Source organism: Phyllostomus hastatus, unplaced genomic scaffold (assembly GCF_019186645.2).
Source record: "Phyllostomus hastatus isolate PE091 unplaced genomic scaffold, TTU_PhHast_1.1 phas_contig_150, whole genome shotgun sequence".
Lineage (NCBI taxonomy): Eukaryota > Metazoa > Chordata > Mammalia > Chiroptera > Phyllostomidae > Phyllostomus > Phyllostomus hastatus.
The window spans coordinates 6,454,554-6,479,036 of NW_025333611.1; the positions used below are offsets into that span (position 1 = coordinate 6,454,554).

The 24,483-nt window shown below is 59.0% G+C and overlaps 1 protein-coding gene across 2 annotated transcripts in view; it reads right to left on the reverse strand.

The window, feature by feature from the left end:
• Positions 1-364: 364 nt before the first annotated feature.
• DOCK2 (dedicator of cytokinesis 2) overlaps positions 365-24,483 on the reverse strand; it is a 354,825-nt gene continuing 330,706 nt past the window's right edge. The window contains exons 39-52 of one of the 2 annotated variants that reach the window (XM_045820015.1): positions 24,117-24,206; positions 22,394-22,498; positions 20,478-20,619; positions 16,748-16,829; positions 15,758-15,842; positions 14,878-14,964; positions 11,038-11,214; positions 9,564-9,647; positions 6,205-6,342; positions 4,960-5,087; positions 4,092-4,263; positions 3,159-3,279; positions 1,735-1,877; positions 365-907 (exon numbers count right to left, since the gene is read on the reverse strand). In XM_045820015.1, coding sequence (XP_045675971.1) covers positions 845-907; positions 1,735-1,877; positions 3,159-3,279; positions 4,092-4,263; positions 4,960-5,087; positions 6,205-6,342; positions 9,564-9,647; positions 11,038-11,214; positions 14,878-14,964; positions 15,758-15,842; positions 16,748-16,829; positions 20,478-20,619; positions 22,394-22,498; positions 24,117-24,206 — 1,617 coding nt within the window. In that variant the 3' untranslated portion in view covers positions 365-844. Of the gene's footprint in view, positions 908-1,734; positions 1,878-3,158; positions 3,341-4,091; positions 4,264-4,959; positions 5,088-6,204; positions 6,343-9,563; positions 9,648-11,037; positions 11,215-14,877; positions 14,965-15,757; positions 15,843-16,747; positions 16,830-20,477; positions 20,620-22,393; positions 22,499-24,116; positions 24,207-24,483 lie in introns of both variants that reach the window. The other variant, XM_045820013.1, reaches the window with a different exon arrangement.

The window sequence follows — 24,483 nt, forward strand, 5'->3', positions numbered from 1 at the left end:
CCTCACCCCTCACTTTTTCTAAATCTTCAGCGTCTGGTTGGGTGGTTTTGTCATCTGTCACCAGAAAGGGTGAAAGGCATGAGAAACTGTCCACTGAGTGGGTCGTTTGCAGAAGACTCTGGAAGTCATCCCCAGCGTCCCTGTACCCCAGCATGCTGCCGCTAAGAAACTGGAGTCACGGAGCAGATTCTTGGGTGTGGCAGGGATGGGGGGCAAGTTTGCCGTGGGGACGGGCTGGAGCCAGGCCCTGCCTCCGCCCTGCAGGCCCTGGGCCTCCCTGCCTTCCCCGTGCCCCCTGCCCAGGCGCCGGCCTCAGGGGCTCCTTGAATCCAGAATTGTGCAATAAGACTTCCTTGAGCCATAAAACCATTTTTTTTTTTTTATTGTCAACAAGAAATAGCAACACTTTGGAGATGACCAGCTAGGAAAAAAGAATGGTGGTTGTATTAAGAAATGTAAAGTACAAAACTGTTAACAACAACAAGAAAAAGAATATTTAAAATTTTTTCTATGAAGGGCCAGGACTTCGGAAATGGGAGGGAAACCCGGCTCTGTGTTCCTAAGCAGCTGGGCCGGAGAGGGCTGTGCTAGGCCGCCGGGGGGCGGGGCGCGCACGGAGAGGGCGTTCACGCTGGCTCCTTCCGCCGCCTGGAGTCCGCGTGTGCGGCGTCCCCACTCACCCCCGGGTCACTGCCCGGGTCACGCCAGTCTGTCCACACCGAAGTCCCGGGCCGGGGCCAGCCCGTTTCCTCTGTCGGAGCGAAGGCAGCTGCTAGGCATTAGCGTCCCACTGTCTTTCTCGTCCTGGAAACTCCTCCCCTGGCGCAGCCCCGGTCAGGAGGGGTCAGGGGTCAGCGGACGGGAAGTCGGGGCCCTGCTTGATGTCCTCAGAAGCTTTGCTGGCCAGCTGGCGGGAGAGAGGAGATGTCAGGAGCCCCAGGTGAGATTCTCACATGCGCGCAAGCGGGGCGCCTGGCCGCGATCTCCTGGGCCCCTGACCGGCCTCCTGCCTACGCCCCGTGTGCGTGGCCGCCCCGACTGTGAGCGGGGCCGAACGGTACGGACGCGCAGCGGTCAGAGCACAGGCTTCGCTGCCTCGTGGGCCGAGTCAACTCGGGCAGGCAGGTCGCTTCCCCAGCCCGGGGGTCCGCGGAGCCCTCCCGCACAGAGTGGGGGGCGGCCGCATGGCCCTGGCTCCGCGCATGGTGAGCCTGCCGTTGCTCGGTTGGCAGCGCTCTGGGTCAGCCCGAGTTCTGGGCTCCCGGGGGTCGGCGGCTCCCTCCTCATCCCGAGCCGATACCGGTCCGCAGCCACAGCAGTCGGCACGTGAACAGGCCGGGCTTGGAAACGAGCTTATTTAATGAGTGGGATTTTGTGATACAAGTTCCACAGAAAAACTCTTCCCAAATGATTAAAAAGCGCCTTTGGCTTCCAGAGACAGACCCCGCAAAGGCAAGTTGGGCCAAGGACAGCTGTGGGCTCCGAGTCCCAGGGGCCTGCACGTCCTCTCGGCCCGCCCCTGCCGCCTGGCTGGGGTCTGTCCCACCCCGAGGGTGGCCAGGACCCACGGAGAGAAGTTGGCCAGTGTCCCGGCCCTGCCTCCCTGGTGACACACACGCGCGACTGCACAGGTGCGCACACACATGCACACCTCATCCTTATCCCTCCTCCCCGCTGCCTCTCCCCTCTCCACCCCGACCCTCGCCCGGTTCTTCTGCCCGTCGGGGTCCTCACCATCGTCTTGAAGAACTGATTCACTTTCTTCCGCTTGAGCGTCTTCTTGTCGCCTTCCAGGCCGGGGAGGAAGGTCTGGCTGAGGCGGAAGGACGAACTGCTGTCGTCTGTCCCCGGCACACCTGCCACTGAGAGCGTGAGGCCTGGAAGGGGAGCAGAGGGCAGGCGGGAGCGGGCGGGTGAGAGCAGGTGAGGCTCCGGCGAGGGGAGGGCGACTTGAGGGAGGCCAATGGGAGACAGGATGGGCACGGGATCTGGGGCGAGCAGGCCAAGGAGCCGGGTGGAAGGCGGCGGCCCGTGTCCCGACGTGTGGAGCTGTGTGGCTGCCCTCTTGGGCTGGGGGGGAGGGGGTGCGGCTCGCCAGCCCTGCAGACAGTGAGTGGCCCGCCCCCTCCTAGGCCTCTGGGCCGGCAGCATGGGGGCTGAGGTGGGGGAGGCTCCTGACTTCCTCAGGGGACAGGACCTTCACCTTCCAGCGCCAAGAACTGGATGTGTCGTTTCCCCTGAAAACAGGGGCCAGGGGGGACAGCTGGTGGTCACACCCCCGGCTTGGAGTCACTCAGACCCTAGGTTTTGACATCAGCTGCAGGGGGTAAGAGCACAGCCCCACTGGCGTGTGTGGAGGCCCACTCGGAGGGCCAGAGCAGCAGCGCCAGGTGCCCAGGCAGACACCGCCCCACCTAGCGTGGGGCACCCCTGCCCAGTGTGGTGGGCAGTGTTAGGGGCCCGGCTCCAGGGCACCGGGCGTGGATCTGAACCCAGCCTCCATGTGACTAGCGAGTGACAGGCAGCACATGGGCCTTCTCAGTTGCCTCTGTGACCTCGTCCATACGGTGGGGCTATTGACACCATCTGCTTTGGGGGTGGGGGGAGGCACTGTGGCCTAAATGACGTAAGGAGGGGACACAGGTATCCCAGGGCTGGGCCCTGGTCAGCACTTGGGAGCAGCGGGCGTCCTTGCTGAGGTCCACTGGCCATGTCCTGGGGGCAGTGCCTGTCTGCTTGCTTCTGTCTGCCTGCCCCCCACCCCACAGGCCCCCTGGCACAGAGTGGCAGACACCAGAGACGGCCGAGTGGCACATGGAGTGCTCCTGGGTGTGCCACGTCCCCGTCTGGGGCCTCCAGGTCCCCAAAGGAGACACGGAGCTCAGGGACATGCTAGGGATCCACTTCTGGCTCCCGGGGAGGCCTGGTAAACGGACAAAGCAGGGCCACCGGTGTGCCGAATGCACTTCCAGTGAATCCCGAGGTGCAGAGTGACGGCAGCCTCCGCCCCCACTCCTGGCGGAGCTCGCTGGGCGCGGGGACAGCTCAGTGGACAGGGCGGCTCTGAGCGGAGCCCTCTGCCTGCAGGGCGCCCACCCCCTTTGCCGCACTGACCCCCGTCCTGCACGCCGCCGGGTGGGCGGCGGCCGGGCACGTACCTGGGATGGTGGGCAGGGACTGGCTGGCAAAACTCATCTGCGAGAGGACGGATGCCCTGGGCGGGACGGCCGAGTGCTCCGAGAGGTTCGTGTCGCTCATGAACTCGTGCTTTCTGGACAGCTGGATGAACACACACACACACACACATACACACACACATACACATACACACACACACACACTGCAGAGAGTCAGCATGAGGTGGCAGCCGGGGACCTGAAGCGCTAGTGATGGCTGCTCGTGCGTCTTCCGAGGACCTGGCTCCATCCCATACCGCCGGCCCCGTACAGGCGCACAGAGGGGCCTGCTACATGACCCCCGGGACGGTGGGGGTGTCAGGAGCTTTGGGGGGGAGCCTTCATTTAGACAGTACTGTGAACAATGCCCCCTGGAACTGTGAACCACAGAAATCCTATTCCCAGACTTCTTTCCTGGCCGGAGTCACCTCTGAGGCCTACGGGGAAGTCTGTTAGGGTTCCTTCGTCACAGGAAGGCATCCGGGTGGGCCCTCTGCCCTTTCACCTGGCACCCTGACCCCTCGCAGGCTCCCGGAACATCGCCAACAAACCTCCCTTTTGGGGGGGACACTGGATTTCAGCCCAACAGTACTGAGTCTCACGCCAAACAGTTGTTGGCTTATAAGAGGAAAAGTCTCCGAGTCAGAGCAGTGCCTGCATCCCCGGCCGGGCTCCTGCTGTACCGCGGGGACCGAGCGGTTTCAGTGGTCAGGGTGGCCAGGGCCAGGGGACGGAGGGCAGGACAGGCAGAGCCCCGTGTGATGGCAGAAAACACACACAGGTCGGAAGCCGGTGGCCTGGGTTCAAATCCCGCCTCTGCTGTGTCCAGGCTGCGCCCACCTCACTGCAAACGTGGGGCCCGGAGCCCTGGGGACTGTCCTGGCGCGCAGCACGTTGGCTGAGGGGCCCACTCACCCGCTTCAGGTCGGACTCGGCCGCTGCCTTCTCGTCGGCAAACACCACGCTGCTGCGCTTGGCCCTCTTCTTGGACCTCCGCAGCTTGACCTCCGGCAGAGTGCTCCCTGGCGAGATGGGCTCGTCCTGCTCCGCCTTCGGGGTCTTGGGGGCTGGCAGCTCCAGGTCAAAGCTGGAGGGCAAGGGGGCCAACAGTGGGGACTGCAGTCAGAGGGGCGGTGGGACCGGCTGGCAGGGGCCTGGGCGGACTGAGCCGCCGCCTTGGGGCAGGAGGGAGACCAGCTACCCTGGCAGGGTTTGGGGGGTCTGTCTGCTTAACTGATATACATTTGAAATGCAAAGACAGACTGGCTGTGGTGAGAAGAGAAAGCTGGTTAAAATGTGGATCTGGATTCAAATTCAGACACTGCCACTTTTTAGCTGCACGTTGAGCGAGCCACTAGAATGGGGTGTTGGTGGTGACCTCGCAAAGAGGCCACGGAGGTGGCCTGAGGCCCCCCCACACCCCTGGCCCATGCAGAGGGCTCGTTCAGCATCTGCTGTTAGGGCAGGTAGGCAGGGCCTGGTGGCGCAGACGGCTGGGGAGGCGGGGCTCTGTGTGGGGCAGTGAGGACGCATGGCCTCCGGCAGAGCGGAGAGGAGTCTGGACTGAAGCGGGCTCTGCGGCTGTGGCCGAGGCCTGCGGGTCCTCAGGAAAAGCCACCTTGCTTCCCAAGCCTCGAGTGAGCCTCTGAAGATGGCCCCAGGAGGACAGCCTCACAGGGTGACAAAAAGCTTCACGCAGAAGGGCAGAGAGGCAGAAGGAGCTGCTTTGCTGGGGGCCAGGCTGGGGGCAGGGGGCAGGGCTGTCTCTCTGGGGCGGGCTGACCTCTCGGAGGTGGTCTTGCTGGGCGTGCTGCAGTCCGAGTTCATGGAAGCCATAGAGATGATGGACATCTGCCGGTAGGAGCGCAGCATGGAGCGGGGCCGGCCCACCCGCCGGTCCTCAAAGTCGGGCTGTGGGTGGGAGAACAGGGTGGTTAGCAGCCGGGACCCACAGGCAGGTGGGGGCCAGGGTACCACGTCTCCCCGTTGCTGCTGCCCCTCCTCCACTGGGGCAGGATGCCCTCCTGGATGGCTGGGGTCAGAGCTGAGAAGACTGGACTCGGGAAGGAGCCAGAGAGACCAGGACGGAGAGACCAAGGGTGTGATTACATGGCTGGGCCTGTAGGCCTGTGATGCCAGCTCGGCTTCCCTGGAGGGATGGTGGGCTGGAGCGCACTCTGGGCACCTAGCTCAGGTGAGCTGTCCTGGAAGGTGACTCTGCACGCATGGGCCAGCAGGGTAGGCCGGGTGCGTTTGGGACCTTCCCAGACCCCTCGCTGTGTGTCCCTCCACACGGCTGGTCCTGGACTCCGCCCTTGGCCTGCCTGACGCTGCCACTCAACCCCGGAACCACAGTGGGGCGCCGCGCAAGGAACGCTGGGAGAGGCGGCCTGCTCGGATGACAGCTCGCCTCCGTTACCTCCCACTAACTCCCTCGGCCCCCGGGGGCCTCAGTTTTCCAGTCTGGGCTGACTGACGTTTTGTGATTGTGCTTTCTGGGGAGGAGGCCAGAGAAGACACCCCGTGAGTGCCAGGCCAACGGCCTCGTTAGGTCACGCAGGGGCTCCCGAGCGGCCCAAATTGCTGGCTTCGCAAGGCCAGCAGAGCTGGGCGCTCCCTCGGACCTGAGCGCACTTGCTTTGTGGGCTTTCACAGGTCACTGGAGTGGCTGGCCCTCCAGAGAGGGGCGTGGGGTTCAAGTCACGCCTGCCGCACAGGCTTGTTAGGACTAAATGGCTTAGTAAACGTCAGGTGCTCATACCTGACAAGGCACATAGTAGGTGCCTCCTCCATGGAGCTTTTGTTATAAGCACAAACCCTCGCGTGTTTACCACTGGTGTCTGTCTGGGGGTGACTTCTGAGGGGTCGGGGTTACAGGAAGCTTCCTCTGAAGCGTCCGCCCCAGCATCGCTGGCCCGCGGGCCATTCTCCCCAAAGGCAGGCTGTGTTGCTCCGGTCCCCACCATCCGCCCCTGCCCCACTGCCCCCACCACTGCTGCCCCCCTCCCACCCCCAGCGACCTCCGTACCATCTCCCGGACGCCATACTCCTTCTCCACCTTCATTTTCAGGTTCTTGAAGCACTCCTCCATCCGGTCGTGGAAGGGCCGCAGGTTTTCTGACACCCTCTTCTCATGGATCTTAATCCCCGCCCCCAGGAAGGGGATCTGGGGAGAAAGGTGGTGGGCCGTGAGTGGGGCCCGGGCCTCTGAGCTTGGGCCCAAGCCCCCAGAGCGGCGGGAGGCTGCTCCCTGCGAGGCACTCATGTCCCCTCAGACCTTCTCTCGGTGCCACCAGCCTGTGGAAACTGGAAAGCTGCAACCTTGGGGCTGCTCTGGATGGGGGAGAAGGGGCTGCGGTGGCTCGTGCCCCCCAGGGAGGTTGGACACCTCCCCGCCCACGGGAGGCTGTCTTTTTGGGAAGTCTCCCCCTTGCGGAATCTGGGGGTGGAGTGTGCGACCGGAAGAGGAAGCTCTGTAGAGTTTAGACTCAAAGCCTCTTCTAAGAAGCTCTCGGTGATACCGAAGGGAAACGTGGGTGCGTGTCAGAAGCTGGGAGGTGGGAGAGGGGAGAGGGGAGGGCTGGAAGGACAAGGGGAGCGGGCCCGGCCTTGCCGTGGAACGAAAGGGAAGTGAGTATCCTGGACCTCACCGGCCGACAGCGGCCTGAGAGAAATGGTGGAGGAGACGGGGGGAGGAGGAGGTGACCGATGGCAGGCAGTTCAATTCCCCTTCCCAACCAAGAGACTGTCTACACAGGCAGACGTGAGGATGGCAGCTGAGCCACCGGGGCCACTACGAGGAGGAGGAGGAGCTGAGAAAGTATCGGGGCTTTGGGGAAGCAAAATGAGGCTGTAAAGAAGCAGCATACAGGTTATTTTGAACAAAAAAAAAGATTTCTGTGATCAGTGCTGTAAACACGTTTCTGCTTCCTTCCCTTGGCAGTCTCCCGGAAATAAGAAAGAAAAAAACTCCAAGAAATGAAACCCAGAAACTTGGATATCTATGAACGTGGTGACGCACAGCACGTCAGGCGCGGCTGGATGGAGGATGTAACTGGCCGCCAGAGCAGAGGGGGGCGCTGGTGAGCAAAAGAGGCCGATTTCCAGGTAGGCAACCAGGAGCAGCTAGGGAACTGGGGGCTCCAGGTACCTCCGCAGGACACACGGGTGGGTGGAAAGGCTGTGACGAGAGCCGCGGGGCCTGACAACCTATAGCTAAGAGGCAGCAGGCCCAGTAATGGCCAACACTGTATTCCTGTGGCCAGGCACAGAGGAGGGACGCGATAATATGAGCGGTAGGAATGAATGGAATGGACCAGGAAGAGCTGATAGGCTGTGTGTAATAATGCAGAAAGGCTGCGTGCTGTAGGAGGAGAGCAGCACCTTTTCAGAGTGCCTGGACTCTGGGCGGGAGGGACGTGGCCTCTGGCAACCCCCTTTTCCAGCCGAGTGGGCCCGCAACCTAGTGGCAAGGCCAGGTGGCGGCTGCGGGGGAGAGAGTGGCCACGAGGGGGCTCTGCCTGAAGAGGCCTTGCTACTGGCTTTTAGAAGCTGTATCATCTGCTAGATGCTTTCAGAGCCTCCTTATTTCTCTGTAGCACTTGTCCCTTAGCACCAAGGCTGGGGTAGGACTTCCTTAGCGGGCACAGCCCGGTGTTAGCTGTGTGGTGAATCTGAGGCCCTGGCTCCAGGGGTGGTGCACACAGCTTGGGGAATCCATCACCAGGTGATAAACAGAGTCCAGTGGAGACCCCGGGCAGTGACATGGGGTGAGAATGGCACCCAACAACCAAATGAATTTGTGCGACCTGCCAGCCCACCCTGGCGCGCCCCAGAGTGATCAGAGGCAGGGAGCCCATGGAAGCCCGGCTTTCCCGCTTCCCGAGTTGTGGGGGAGGGGACTACCAGTATTTGGGTATTAAAGGGCTGATGGCCTCAGAAGGCTGGGGGCCGGGAGAGTGTTTGGCTTCACCAGGTAGCACAAGGTAAGAAGGGACAGAAAATTCCAGACGCACAGGGTGCGTTCAGGAGAGCACTTGTGGGCAGCACTTGGTGTTCCTCCCCCTTTAAGCCTCGTTTTGCATACACTGGCAGAGGCAGAGAAGGACCTGAATTAGGAATCCTTATTTTAAGAAAAGAGGCTGCACCCAGTGTTTCTCACTCCCTGATTTCCCTAGAGTAACAAAAAATCCCCAGCGCAATAGCTGCTTTGCTTTGCCCTGTGACTGGTGAGAAGAGGGTGGGGGTGGGGAACAGGCAGCTGCAGACTGCTGCCCCTGTGCTTGCTGTCCCCCAGCTGTGCCCTGGAGCACACCCCCACCTGCAGGGCGCTGGGTGGTGGGGGGTCCCCAGGTGCAGGGAGGGGTTGGAGGAGGGGGCTGCCGTGGGCCTGAAGGAGCCTGGTCCTTCAAAGCCTCTGGAGGGACGTGTCTGGTGGATTGGTCCTTCCCTAGGGTGTGGGAGCGAGAGAGAGAGGAGGAGGGAGAGAAAACAGAAGAGAGAGAGAGAGAGATCCAGAGAAAGGCGGGGAGGAGGAGGAGAGAAGCAGAGAGGGGAGTGAGGGGGTGTGGTGCAGAGAGGGGGTAAGATGGGGGAAGGGTACAAACAGAGGCAAAAGACAGAGCAGGAGGGACAGAAGCCAAGCACTTCTGAGAGAGGGAGAGAGAGACAGATGCACAGGAACGAAGAGCCAGAAAGCAGCAGGGCGTGGAGGGAAGGGGCAGGGCACAAGGCGGAAGGGAGGCAGGGAGACGAGCGGACAGCAAGAGTGGGCAGGGCGGCGGGGCAGGGAGGACCGTGTCCCCCTCTGGCTCCGGAGGGCCGAGCAGCCTGTGCAGAATGAAGGTCCTTTGACGAAAACCCAGCCGAATAAAGGTCTCAATTATTTCCCAAACCTGATCCCCGTCTGAGCATTATCTGCAACAGACTGGGTCAGCCTTAAGGAACAGGAGGGTGAGGGCCAGTGTCCTGTTATCTGACGGGCATGAGCTACGTGTAGGGGAGGTGCTAGTGGGCGTGTGGGGGCCTGGCTCCCACTGCGGTCCTGTTGGGAGAAGCCACCGCCTGCATTCAACACCCTGTAAAGCAGTCTTAGCAACATGCACCTCGGCACTGCTGCCCAGCCCCTGTGCGGCACCTCACGGGTGTGGCGGCCCAAATCCAGGTTCTGGGGGTCCTGCTCAGGTGAACAGAATGTCAGGAGAAGGGCCAAAGCCAAAGGACAGGAGGACGTGTGAAATCAGGCCATGGCAGCCAGAGGCTAGCTCAGGTCAAGTGTATGGGGAGCGGGTTGGAGAAGACAGGAGGGAAGAGGGCACCTGTGTGTGGGATGGGGCTGGGGAGGAGGGTGGGCGGGCGGGCGGGCTCCCTGGTCCGGCGCTGGTTTACCTGCCACGCAATCAGGTCCTTGAGGCGGTTCAGCTTGTCCTGGTCCTCAGGGTGGTCCCTGGTATACTCTTCAGTGAAGAAGGCCTGGGGAGGACAGACAGGTATTTGGGATTTCCTGTTCCTTCAGTGTGGAGCCCCCAACCCAGCTGTCTGGTGCTGAGAGAGGATGCCACTTGAGAGGGGCAGCAGTGAGGTCATGAACACTTGGTGGGGCAGGGACCCATAGTGACCTCGCTGTTTGCTCTCCTTGGAGGCCCAGGTCAGCACCCACGGGGGATGGACCACGACCCCAGGACGGCAGTCCTCAAGCAGGGTCCCCGGGTCCGCAGCATCCACACACCACCTGGGCGCTCACCAGAGATGTACATTCCCGGCCCCGCCCAGACCTACTGAGTCAGAACCTGGGTGGGGGCACCTGTGTTCATTCAGAAGCTGTTCCAGGATCCCCGTTCGTGTTCGTGTGCGAGAGTGCTGTCCCTAGCTCAGCTCACCACCTCGGGCACTGTGTGTGATCCTGGCGCCCCCAGCTCTTCCTGGAGCCCACGTGCTCAGTGTGTGTGCGCGCGCATGCATGTACATGTGCGCACACATACACATCAGCCCTCACAGCCGAACAGAGGCTCACCGACGACAACTACGTGGGGTGCCCGAGGGAGGCTGGAGGGACTGTCGGGTGAGTGACCGAATTACCGTGAGTTGCAGGACTGTGTCGTGCTCTCGGTGTCACATCAGTGAGCGGCACAGAATAGAGAGTGGGGGCTCACTGTGAGGTTCGCTAGCGTGAGGGGTCGTTTTTCCCCTCAGTGTCTCCACAGTGTGTGGCCTAGGTGGCAGCCCGGTGAGGGCTTTCTGCTCTATTTCACTGCCAGGAAAAGTCGTGCTCACCTACTGAGAGCCTGGCATCGTTCCCCCAGTGGCTCACGTGACTCACGCATCTGATGATTTTTCCCTTTTTGCCCTGGATGGCAGGAGGCTCAAAAGCAAAACCGTGGCTTAGATGCGTGGGGATTTCTGGAGGGACCTTATGACCTGGATAGCCACATTACCGCTCTCAGAGTTGATCCTCTGCTCCGTCTGTATTGTCACGGATTCTAGGTTTCGTTTCTTTCCGTTTGTGGAGACATTTCCAATCATCTTTGATTCTCAGTCCCCCCAGTGCAGTGGTCTGGCTTACGGTCACCTGGTCATCCCGGAGCCTGTGCTCGGCAGAGGCACCTAGGTGTGTCCAGCGAGCTAAGGGGCCCTTGTGACCCCGCTCCTTCCGGCCACAGCACAGTGTGGCACTGGGGTGCAGGAGATGAGGGAGGGGGAGGCTACAGGACCTCTGGAAGGTGAGTGAGGTCCAACCAAGCTGCGGTCTCTTTGGGGGCAAACATCCCCAGTAAGATGAGTGACAGGCTGCTGTGTCTGTCCCTGGCCCTCGGGCCCCTGCTCTGTTCCCCACCACCAGGCCCTGGGCCGCAGAAGCGCTTACCTTCTCGTACTTGGCGAAGCCTCCCATGACAGCAGGGTCCACGATCCCATTCAGGAGCATGGACAGGGGGTTGATGGGGAGGCTTTCGTCACTCTGGTACTGGTTTATCATCATCAGGATCTTCTCGTTGGCCGTGGACATGGTCTCGATGGCATTCTCCAGTGGGCTGATGGTGGTCTGTTGAAACAAGATCACCAGAATGAAAGGGCCATAGCAGGTTGCTTTAAAACAAATACACACCGTGGTAGGGATTTCATCTGGGGCTGGAGCTCAAATGAGCGAATGCTCCCTGGGGGCCAGGGTATAGCCAGCTCTGGTAATCAGTGAGCTGGGGTGGGGCAGGCAGGCTGACTTCCTGCTAGATGGGATTTCCCCAGGGAGAAGGCATGCCAGGCATTTGCTGGTCTGCTCCAGGGTGTTCCTCCTTATTACTGGAGTGAAACTTGCTCCAGTTCAACCCCTCTGCCAGTGCCTGTGTGCCTACTACGTGTGAGCTGTCAGCAGACAGGGCAGAGTGGCTGGCGACCTGGTCCCCCAGCCTGGCCCACAGTCGGTCCTAAAACTGGCTTTTCCAGTGAGGGGTGGGGGCGGTCACTGTCCCCAGGTGGACTCCGTCTTGTTGGGAAGATAAAACAGAGCCCCTCTCCAACACCCCTTAGAAAGCGATACCAACAACACGCCGTCAGATGCTGGCTGCGCAGGCAGGGTTGGTTCTCACGAGCATGGGATCGGAGCTAAAAAGGACAAGCGTCCGCGAACCTCTTCTGTAAAAGCCCAGGGACTGGGTGAGCTGGGCGCTGCGGGTCGGACCCTCCCTGTTGCAGCCACTCAGCCCGGTGCCTGGAGGCAGCGGGCAGCTCCAGGCAACGCGCACACCGGCGAGCGCGGCTGTTTCAGTAACACAGCGCGCGGAGACGGGGGCAGGTGGGAGCTGGCCCACGGGCCGAGTCTGCTGACCCCTGGCCGAAGCCCAACAAATTAAACTGAGTGCAGATCTCAGCTCTGGGTTTTTTCCCCCCCTAGCTGTGTGATCTTGAGCAAGTTTCCCAGCCTTCCGGAGCCTTAGCTGGCTCATCAGTAAGACGAGGCTGAGTGAGCCTACTCCGAGAACAGCGGGTAGCGGCCGTTACTGCCTCTTGTGGGGGCCGGGACAGAGGACAGCAGAGGTCCTGCCCGGGGAAGACTCAGGGCGCGGTGGGGCGCCCCCTGAGGAGGTGGCGAAGATCGGCTGAGACAACGTGACCGTGGACTCAGCAGAACAAACTCTGGGTTTCGCGTCCTCACAACCTGCTCTTGGCAAAAGTAGGTTTGCAGTTGTGAGAACGTGAAACACGAGTGTGTAGCAGGTAGACTACAAGAGTGTGTAAATGATGAGCCCTTACGAGAGTGTGCCATGCCATTGTGACATCCTTTGAGTTGATAAAGCTGTAAAGCTGGTGTAATAATCAGAACATGGATGTCTTTTTCCCTCCACCAGTAAACCTACTTTTGCTCTCCTCTGTATGCATACACACACACACACACACACTGTGCACATACATACACATATATATGTGTATATGTATACATAATCCTTGCTCCACCTGCTGCGAAGGGAAAACGAGCTATCGGGGAAAACACTTTGGGGACAGTGTTTGGGGGGGAAAGCATCAGCCCAGAGATGAGGCGACGTTAGCCCCTTGCAGTCCGGGGCGTCCCATGTTCTCCAGAGGCATGTCACCCACTCCACCTTCTTAAATCCGGTCCTCTGGGACCCCACGAGCTGCCCCTGAGCCACTGCCCGCTGTGGCCGACCACGTCCCACCTCCGGGCCTCAGTCTCCTCAGAAGCAAGGTAGTGGGGATGGGCAGGAACCGGGGGGACTGCAGATAGGGGATCTCCGGGCCACTCCGAGAGGCCGGCTGTCCAGACTGCACACGAGTCCTAATTTTAAAAATCTTAACAAATATTCTTGAGCACCATTTACGGACCCAGGTCTGTTGGCACTCGGGGATATGGCAGGGAGCAAAACAGACACGAATCTGTGTTCCTGGGGCTTATGTAATAGTACAGTTTATATTCTAATATAGTGCATGTAATATTCTAGGTATTGAAATCGACATGCAGGCACATGGGACAGCCTATTAGGAGGCGGCTGGTGTGTTGAGGGAGGGGGACACAGGCAGGGGCTCCGTCGCCCACAGTCTGAGGGGGACACAGGACAGAAGCCGCCTTGCTGGGCCCCACAAGGAGGGGAGGGCACAGCCAGGGCCACCGGGTAGAGGCTGCAGAATGGGAGGAAGTTTCTGATCTTCCCCTTCAGAAGAGGGATTGATAACAGTGCGTAGTCCACAGGGTTTTGTATCCCAGGGGACAATGCCATAACGCCCTTGCTGCAGTGCCTGGGACACTCACAGGTATACTGCGTGTCAGTCTGTCCCACGAGTAAGAGCGTTTCCGGGGCACTACTGATTGCTGGGGTGGCATGGGGACACCGAGGAGGAGCAGGAGAAAGGGGGACAGTCCAGGCACCTGAGGTTGGGGGCAGACCCCCCTTCACTTACAGACCTTGACTAGCCCACCAACCCCTCCGCACCTCAGCTCCTCCACCTATAAAATGGGGGGAGGAGTCATGTTGCCGGTAGCTGTTGAGGGGTCCGAGGAGGGCGTGCACGTGAGCAGTTCAGCGCGTGCTCAGTCAGTGCTGGTCGCTGTCATCATCACCATCACCATTCTGTTCTCCCCAAGGTCCAGGCTGCACCTGTGAGCAGCAGCCCGGAGGGCCCCTGGGCGGCTGGGCTCCCTGGCGGGGAGGTGGGCGCTGCTGCTGACGCCGGGCGGCGTGTGACACCCGTCAGAGCATGTGGCTCCCCTGCTCCGGGCTCCAGGTCCTGATGGGGGCCCGCAGGGCTCTGCGTGACCTGGCGTGAGACTGCTGCCCAGCCCTCCCTTGTCCTTGTCCCAGCACACACACGTTCTGGCCTTGGGGCCTTCACTCTGGCCGGTCCCTTTGCTGGAGTGTCCTTCTCTCCTCTGTCTGCATGGACTGTCCCCTGACTTCCTCTGGGGCTGTGCTCAGAGCCCATATATCAAGGAGGCTTTCTCTGGTCCCCCTGTTCAAACACCATCTCCTCCACCATCTCTCTCTCTCGTCCCCGTAATGGCTCACTGTTTGATGCTAACATGTATTCACTTGGACGTTTCAGTCTGTCTTTCCCGGGAAAATGTAAGCTTCATGGCAAAATCCTCCAGTCTTAGAACAGCGCTTGGCGTGTGTTAGGTGCTCACAAAGCATTTGTTGAATGAACAAGACCTCCTGAATTTGTCCCTTTCAGGTGTCCTCACGGCCACCCTGGTCCTTCCCCTGTATTGTGGGCACTGAAAGGTCCTTGGCTGTCTGAGGGTGTGAAGACGGTGAAGTGTGTGGAGGTGTAAAATACGTGCTGTTTGCACAAGGGAGTGCAACCATTTGCACACTAGCCAGAGCTTTGCTCCTGTGGGAACTCTTCTCTGTGAGCCTCTTTCATCCACCTGTAAAATGGGTTCGTGGTGGGATTCTGCAAACGTACCCCGAGGGGCTGCTGGGACCCAGAGGACACGAGGGGCGACTGCATACGTGGAGTTCCGTGCCCCCTGCCTTCCCCCTGCATCTGCCCACAGGAGCTCCCCATTCATCAGCATTCACTGCATCGGGTTGCTTTTGTGAGGAAAGGTGATCTGACGCTTAAGAGTCTGAACACAGCTAATCTGGAAGCTGCCTTGGGCCCCTGCCTACACTGGGATTCCAGAGCCCCCTGCAGTGGCTTAGGACAAAAGCCCCCAAGGCTGGGAGAGGGGTGCCGGGAAGGACCGGAGACTCACCTGGGACATGTGGACCACCTCAAACCAGCGCAGGATGCCCGGCAGCTTGTACGCAGTCACGAAGGAGGTCCTCTCGATCCACATCGACTGTGCCGCGGGCAAGGGGTGACAAGGGAAGGAAGCAACGTGTAGGCAGCATGGGTATCAGAGATGCTTGGCGGGGTCCTAGCCAGACCCCCAGGCCTCCCACCTACCCCAAGATCGGCATAAATCATGCAAGGCCCAGAACACACTCTCACCTTACCCTTAAGAATTCTTTCCCAATGTGAAGTTTAAGTTTTCCCTGGCCTTGGGCCCAGTAAGTTTTAACCCGGGTCTCTGAAGAGTTTGAATTTTTAGGCAACATTGAATGCATCCACCTGCATTTTCTGGGGGAGGGCCCACAGGGTGCCTTAGATTCTTAAAGGGGCAGTAACTCCCAAAACAGGAAGAATAAAGGCAAAGAGCTGAGAGACGTTAAGCCACCTCTCTCTTACCAGCCTTGACCTTAGGGATAGAAAACTGGTTCTAGCTTGGGAAACGTACAGGGAACAGTGGGGACTAAAATCTCTGAGGCTTACAATTGATATTTTGACTTTCTCAATGCCCCTGCTTAGCGTGAGGGGTCCTTCCTTCTGCAAATGCCTAAATGCCTGTGCTTGCAAGGCATACCTCACACAAGGCTCAGGTTGTATCTGGAAAGGGGAAAGGCTCCAGAAATAAAACAAACCCAACAGAAGAGACCAGGAATGGGTGTCACGGCATCAGTGGATGCTAGTTGTACTTCCTTTGGCTTTGGATCAAGTCCCCTCTGGTCCTGAGGTTGGCAGAGTGCTCTCTGCTTGGTAAAGGGGGCCCAGGGGAGTGGTCAAGGCTGCTGAGGGCATGGGGAGGTACTCACAGCAAACTCATTCTCGGGATCGACCGTCCCCCTGCGCACCGGCCGGGAGTAGTGGAACCTTTGCACGTAGTTGGATTTATAAAAGCTGCAAGACAGGAAGAGGCTGAGGCTCCTAGCAGCATGCGTGGCTGCAGACACAGAGCCTGACCTGAGCTGGCCAGGGCGGCCGTTACTGCAGGCTGCAGGCCTGGCAGCGTCCTTGCTGTAACCCGGAAAGCCAGGCTTTCCTTGCAAGGTGATTTAGAAGGGAGACTGGGTTACGCCTTCCTGGGAACACAGCAGCCCCTAGGGTACCCAAGGAGCTGGAATTCTTGCATGAATGCACGGAGTCCCCCGGGCCATCATTTCCTGTGACCTCAATGAACGACCTCAATGGGCATCTTCCAAGGACTGCGTTAGGGGTCTCAGCCTCCCCACAAACCACTTTTCCTGAATCTCTAGTGAGGTTCTGCCATCAGGGCCAGCAAGGCACAGTGCTGGCTGTGTGGCTGCTGTCCCCCACCCCCAGGAGCCTGACTGAGAGGGTGACAGGAGGCCGAGGTCTGAGCCGTGTGCTCTGAACACACCCATTGTCAATGGACAGCCTCGATGAACGCTGAGATGACCGCCCTCTGGGGACACGTGCTCGGCATGAGCACTGCCCCACCCCTGAGCTCCTCCTCCACACACTCGCCTGCAGGATCAACCTGAGGGACAGGTTCTCCCCTCGCAGTTCAGGGACTCCCACTACTGCTTGCTGAGGGCCCACCGCGCCTCACGGCGAGGCATGCTCTCACTTCTGCCACCCACCTCTGGCTTCAGCCTGTCCAGAGACAGAGCCCAGATGGCTGATTGGGAGTGACTTTCCTCCCGGAAGAGGAAGGGGAAACAGGCTGGCTAAGACAGAGAAGGGACTAGAGGGGCACGAGGCCTGTCCTGCCACCAGCTCGGCTTGGGGACCCCATGGGATTTCTTCCCCACCCCCTCCTTCCAGTGAGCTGTGGGTCTTACTTTATAATCTGGTCAGGCACTGGCTTGTTCTTGAACCTGGGGTGTTCGTCCAAGACGGGCTGGACAGTGAAACACTGGATGTCTGGACCCTGGGTTAAGGATTCACGACACGTCTGTAGGCCACAGGGACGGCTCCAAGCACAGCAGGTCCCGCTGAGACCGTCCAGGCCAGCCCTCTGGGGTCAAGTGTGCTGGGTCAGGTTGCTGGCTGACAGCTAGGTCCTACTGACCAGTTGGCAGCCAGAGCTGCCTGTCACTGGCAAGCCTGTCCCAGGGCTCAGCCCCTGCTAACAGTTGGTCAGTAGTGCTTAATCATCATTATCATTAACAGTAATACCATCTGATGCATTTATGGCTCTAAATCAATTGCAGAACACATCTCCCCACGGTCTCCTTTCATCTCTCCAGTTCCACAGAGCAGCACTATTAATGCAAATTGTCCCCGTTTCATGGATGAGGATGTCAAGGTCAAGGACGCTGGACAACTTGTTGAAGCCTGTACAGCTCGTGAGAGCAGAGCAGGGATTTGTATGTACATCTTTTAACCTTGAGCTCAGGGTTCTCTGACTGCAGCCAGCCAGGCAGGGGGGCCCTTGGACCAGAGGGGTCAGCATCACCCAGGAGGCTGTTAGAATGGGCGAGTCTCAGGCCCTGCCCCCGACCTACTGCATCAGACTCTGCATTTCTGTAAGGTCCTCATCTGCACGCTCACATTTGAGAAGCACCGCTTTAGAGTGTGTAAATGCGCGCCCTTGTACACCCTGACGCTGGCAGTCTGAGTGTGAGTCCTGCGGCAGGACGGCGAGGCCGCATCCAGGCTCCGTGGGGAAGAGTCCCACGATCGATGAGTGACACCTGCCATGGGCACTGATGCAGAAGAGGCTCTGTGTGTGCCACATTTTGTCACACTTATTCTAGACTTTGATTCACTTTATGCGAATGACATGGGACACGAAACGAACATGGTCCACTGTCACTGGGCCGATGCCCGCGCCCTCTTTACCCACCTCTCTTTAGAGACCCAAGTTCCCCCATTGCCCGTTCTACCACGTGGCTCCAGACACTCTTCCCCTGCGTCTGACACTTCTGCCGACTGCGGGACCACAGGCTCCTCGTGTTGGCCTCCTAACGCGGATGGTTCAAAGGCTCGACTGGGATCTGACCCACTTCCCACCACTGTCTCCGGGGGTCGGACCGATGCTACTGTGCGCTCTGCATGGGGGACTTTCCCTCAACCCAGCACCTCCACCGGGGCCTGGTTCCCCCTCAGGCAGGCCTGTGCTGGGAGCTCTCGTCTCCCAGCTCCCCGTCTTCGCCCCCGCCCCCCCCCGCCCCCCGCATTGTGAGCTCCCTGACAGGAGGGCCTCTGAGTCTTTCACACACAAAAAACGGCAAAAACAGAACTCCAGGTTAAATTCCCCGGCCCTCCTCCCCAAGAACTCACTGCACACCAAGGTAGGGCATATCCGGTATTTTCGAGCGTCTTAGCTGTAAGCTCCGTGGCCGCGGGCATTTCCGCCGCAGACATTTCCGCCGCGGAACTTGTGTGCCGTAAGGCAACTTTGCCGTAACAGACAAAAGAACTGGCCGACAGTTTGGTTTCACTTCTCCATTGACAAATCCATTTAAAACGATTAAATACTTAAACGTATTTGAACTAGTTGTCACGACAGCTTGGTTTTATTTCATTTCTCCATTGGCAAGTTCTCGCAGTATTCCCACCTTTATGTTACACAAATCGTAGCCCTCGTGACAGTCCGCACGGTGACGAGCAGATGGGGTGGTCTGAAGACAGTGGGTGATAACACGTGCAAGTATTTCTGCGATAGAAAATGCGGCAATAAAACTTAACAGGGCCGGATTGCGTACCGCACTAGAAAACGACCCCACGTCAGCTTGTAAACCCTTAGGTGATATTGCGTACAGTATTGCGTATAGCAACATTCCCCGGATAGCTTGGAACATCTAGCGATGCACGTGTGAAAATATGTGACTGCAAATCAACCAGTAAAAAAGGATGCATAGCAATCGAGTCTATTTAATATTGTTATTCGCTCTTTCCTGTTTCGGTCTGTCCTTTCACGACAAAATTGCTTTACGGCAAATCAGTTCCACAGCGAAAATGTTTGCGGTGAACACACCCGTGGCCCAGATGGTTAGTGTGGAAATGCCTGGACCCAAGGTAACACACCCGCCCGCGACCCGCGGCTGCTCTCCACCTGCACAGCAGAGCGCCGCTGTGACAGAGACCATGCGACCCTCTACGGCTAAAAGATTGGTCTTTCAGAGAGGAGTTTGCCAACTCCTGTTTTACAGAAGGTTCTGGGGTCATGCCTACCGGCCTTAGCAGCTGGCCTTGGCCCAAGAGGGCTATCCAAACCTGTCCTGACGAAGCCGGTGACCTGGGAGAATGAGTGCCTAGCCTATGGTTAGAATTGTGGCCCCGAGGCCTGCGCAGACAGGACAGCAGGGGACAGGAGACACCCAACTAGGGCGCCTTTGTTTTTAAATGCCTTCCCCCACTTGGATACCTAAGTGGAAAGACCTGTCACCTTTCCAGGGGCGGGTCAGCTTTTCCACAAGAGAAGGCGAGAGAGCGGGGCTCAGACCTGGGCAACAGGCCTTCCGATCCTAGTTCCGGCCCTTCGCGTGGTCTTGTGCCGGCGGCTTCCGGTTGGGGAGCCTGGGTTTTCTTACTTGGAAAATGCAGAGAGCAGTAATACCCATCCCACAGGGTTACTGTCGGGGGAAAGGAAAGGATGCATGAGGCATGCCTGGGACACGGATGGCCAGTTCGTAGAGAACATTCTGTTCGTCGCTCTCGGGCACTACGACAGCATTAGAGGAGGACACACTCGGAGTTCCGATCTCGACTCCAGCGCTAACCTGCTCTGTAGCGTGATCGCCCTGCCCCCATGTATTCCTTGTTTGTGAAACGGGAAATTCACGCTAACCTTGTAGGATTTCATGGGGGCTAAAGGAATAATGGTAATAAAGCGCTTAGTCCCGTGCATAGCGTGAAGAGGACATTTAGAAAATGTCAGGCCTTCCCCTTTCCACCTGGTTCTGGACACCAGATCAGGCCTACATATGAGCCTCTGGCGCAGGGACGCATCCTCTCCCCCCGCCCCCAAGTTAAAGGCCACGAGGCTGTTCGACACCAGATGTCCACTTAGAAAGGCCTTAGTACTAATCCCGTCTCCTCTGTAACCAAACGCTCGTCCGTGAGCAGCCGGCTCCACCACCAGCTGCATTTCCTCCCGCAAATAACCATGGCAGAGCAGGCATGAAGGACAGGCGAGCGTAACGAAAAGGTTGCAGATGAATATGTATCACCCGAGGGAAAAATATTTGGATTACGGCTCGGCAGACTTAGCAGACCAGTCATGCAACTTGTCAGCCCCATTTTACGTAACATAACTTAATTTGTGTAAAAGGCTGCAAAGCGGGAAGCTGGGCCGGTTGAACGCACCTCCGCTCAGCGGTCTGCCTTGTCCCGGAAAGTCCGCCCTGCCCGGGGTTAGCTCCTGGCCCTGTGAACGCCACACCCTGCCCAAGCCCCCTGGGTGATCTCATGTCACCTCTGTCTCCTGTGTACGCCAATGAGCTGGCGCCCTCTCTCAGCAATGCCGCTGGCACAGTCCTGAGCTCTAAGATGTGGCTCTGTGGGCTCGAGTCCCAGCAGGGCCACCCGTGTCTGGTCCCTTGGCCGGGCCATCTGCAAGGATACACTGGCCTGGGGCGTTCTTCACATCATCCCCGGGGGCAGAGGTTGTGTTCATCTTCTCTGCGTTGGGGAACTGGCTCATGAGCTGCATCTGGAAATCTTCCCTTCGCTCATACTCCTTGCCTCGGTAGATGAACACTTTGTTCTGCAGAGAAATGACACCCACCAGCGATCTCAGGGCCCAGGGTTGGAGGATGTGGTTCAAGCAGAGCTGGGAGGACGGTGACAGGGCCTCCTGTGGACCTTTCTCCTCTCTGCCTGCCCACCAAGGAAAGGAGGAGCTGACCCCACTGACCTCCTCGAGGGGCACACCACCTCCTTGAAAAGATCGGCTCTAAAGGGAGAGGGGGTCATGGGTGCTGGAAGCTTCCTCTTCCTGCTGTCCCAGGCAGAGCTTTCAGAATAATTCCTCACTTGGCTTTCACCATGTGGGTCACACCTACCCCCTATTTACATGGCCACAAGCGTTACCTCCGGCCTTTGATGTGCTGGGCCTGCGGGGTGGGAGGGACCAGCGTTTGGGTCCTTCATCCCTTGGCTCCAGGTCCTAGCTCCGTGGAAACACACTCTTTACCCTTCCTCGGCCACGGCAGCCTCTCCTAGACCAGCAGCTCTCCAGCAGAGGGTGATTTCCCCCGCTGTGGGGCACTGGTAACGCCTGGAAACGTTTCTGGTTGTCACTCGGGGGCGGTGGGTACAGGCCTGGGATGCTGCTCAACATCCTTGAACGTGCAAGGCAAACGACTAGTTTAAAACGTCAGTACAGCTGAGGCAAGAAACGCTGTTCTGGACCAGGTCTGTGCAGCCCCTGAGGGCCCCCCAGGTCTTCTGTCCAGACCCGTGTCTGTCAGCCCCACAGATTGGTGCTTCCAGACCCAGGGGAGTCTCCCGAGGAGCCCAGGACAGCTGCGGAATGCAGATGCTCAGGCCTCACTCCAGACCTGCTGAGATGGCCCCTGTGGTGGTGGCAGGGCCCAGGAACGAGCATTTTCATCAAGTTCCCCCAGGGCGTGCTGATGTGGGGTCAGGTTTGGGAAGGCACCTCTGCTCCATCGGGGAAACCCTCAGTGCTGCCTCCCGCTGCAGTGCATGCCCACTTGGGCTTCCATGCTGATCCCTGATGGTGAGTGATTCACCTCCTCCAGTGGACTGCGGACCCAGCGGGTCAGAGACCACGTTTACTGTTTCTTCTGAATGTCACTGAGCTCGGAAGTGAACCACAGACACCCAGACTGGAAGGAAGCCTTCGGCTGACCAGGTCCAAGTCTCTACGTGGTGAATGAATAATCCACGAAAGCAGAGGTTCAGAAACCGTGCTCCAGGGGCCCCCCAGGGGCCCCATGGCCCTTTCACGGCCTCACAGGATCCAAGCTGTGTTTGTAGTGACCATAAATTGTTACATTTAAGAGATTTGAAGAAACAGGAAATGATTCACTATTTGCACTCATTTTTAAATGAGAAAATATAGTTATTTCATACAGCTGCCATGTATGTTAGTGCATGATGGATTTATTGTTCTGAGATAGATTGGTAAATATTTGTAAATTTTCTCAGCTTTCATTTTGAATGTGGTAACTACAGACAGGGTCTGTACACACAGAAGTTCCTCGGGGACCTCGGTAACTCTGGTTCTGAGGACCAGCGCCCCACCGGGCCCGCTCAGGGGCAATGCCTCTTTTCAGGGATGGGGGGTGCAGCGCCTCGGGAGGCGGCCCTGGTGGCTGTGTCCTGAGAGCAACCCAGGGGTGACTCCCGATGACTCTGATGAAGGGACCAGGAGTGAGTGGGGGGGGTGGGCTGCGGCACATGGAGGCAGGAGAGCCCGGTGTCTGCGCACCTGCAGGTCCCCCGAGCCCAGAGGGTCGGCCGAGACGCAAAGGCCCCGCGCCCGCCCTGGGTCTGAGCCCCCGCACACTCACCCGCAGGAAGGAGGGGAAGCCCTGGCCGTAGTACCCGACGGCAAAGTAGTCCGGTTTGGGTCTGAGGATTTTCATGATGTTCTCGTAGAACTTCGCCTGTTGGATCTGAAAGGAGAAAACTCACAGCTTGGAATGACCCACATATGTGTCAAAGGCACGCACCCACCCCCTAAAACACTTGCATTTGCCCCGTGCCCAGCCCTACGCTGCATCCATGCGCAGAAGTGACGTGTGGGTGCACCCTCCCGCAGCCTGTGGAGGCAGAGGTTACAGGCGAGCCCTACGCCAGGATGTGAGGGACGTGAGGGTCTGCCGAGTTTGTTGTCGCTGGGGGCCCTGGAACCAGTCCCCCACGGGCACCATGCGACAACTGTGATAGCTCTGTTCACCGGACACCAGGTCCCGCGTAAATCACGCTGCCTGGACGAGCTCAGTGGCTGGCGCCATCCTCAGGGCAGCCCTGCGAGCGCTGCGCCTTCCCTTTGCAGACACGGCAACGTTCTCTCGCAGCACAGCCAGCAGGCGGGGAGGTGACCCCAGCCAGCCGTCCCCACGCGTGTGTCCGTGAGGGCCCCTGGGTGGATGTCGGGGTCTCCCTGTGTGTGCACACCGCATGTGTCACCAGCTCTTAGAGCTGCATGTTTTCCGTATTTTAGCATCTCTGGAAACACTGCGCGTCTCACCGTACACCTGGTGGCGTCTTACCATTGGTATGAGCGCAACAGAAATCATTAACCTGATGTGACACCTTACGTGTCACACAACACGGAAGATGAATGTGCATGGACCAGGCACGAGACTGCGGTGTGCTTGGTGCCCAGATGTGTGTGCACACCAGCGTGTGCATGCATGTGCGCTGTATGTTTGTGCGTGCACAAGTATGTTCTGGGTGTGTGTGTGTGTGTGCCTGAATATGCTCTTTAGAACGCCTGAGTGCAAACACCTGTGTGGACGAACTCATGGGGCAGGTACAGGTTGTTGCTCGAGCACATCTCTTAGAGCACTCGACTCCCTAACCTGCCCCCACCAAAAAGAACTGCAAACCCCCTGCCAACGCTCTGGCTCTCCCTAGAGCTGCCCTGGCCTCTACGGATGGGCTGAGGTGGGGCCCCGGGTCCTGACTCTCAGGTCACCAGGAAGTCGGTGGGGGGTGTGGGGGCCGGGGGGGACCCACCCAGCAGTTCTGCGTTTTCCCTGCAGAGGCCGCCTCCCCTCATCTCCGCGGCACAGGCAGAACAGGCTGGCTCCCCCCTACCTTTCCACTTCCTCCACCAAATTGCAAGCACTGAGGAGCTAATACAGAATGGCCAGATGGGGAGCATTTTAATGTGATTTATTTGTTAATCGGAGAGCACAGATCTGCGTTTTTTTAATTGGCTCAGTGATTGGTGGGGCGCGCGCTCACTGCGCACAGAGCACAGCGTTGATCGGGAGCAGCAGCGGCGGTGGCGGCGGCCGCCCGGCACCCCGCAGGTGCTAAACACCCACCCCTGGACTCCAGGAACCGGCTGATGAGTTCTCCCAGAATTCCTCCCTTTGGAAATATTCCCACCTGGTAGGGAGCCGTTCAGCACAGCCTAGCTCAGCTCAGGCCCCACTCCCCTTCTTTATCGGGGGGGGCCCACCTGCCTGGCCTCCCTCCTCCTCGTCCTGGCCTCTCTGGGGAGCCCAGGCCCTGAGCACCCGGCCTGCAGGACAGTCCGCTCCGCCGGTGACACCTTACCAGGTTCTGGCTGAGCAGCTCGTAGTCAAAGATCTCCATCTCGTACTGCTCCGCCAGCTCCTTGCACAGGCTGATGGCCTCCTCCCACATCTGCAGGAAGGTCAAGAAGGCAAAGGTTAGGGTCCCTCCAGGCTTGCGGAGCCCTCGCTGAGAAAGGGGCCTGGCGGCTCTGCCTCCTGGGACTCAGCAGCAAGCCTGGTCCAGCCCCAGCCCCAGCCCCACACTCAGGGAGCTAGGGGCTTCCTCTGCCCCTCAATCCAGTTTCTTGGTAAATAATGGAGCAGCCACAGACTGGGCTAGACATGGTCCCTACAGGCTCTGAGCCCTGTAGGCCCCTTTTCGATCCCTCTGAGGGGTGACCAGAGGC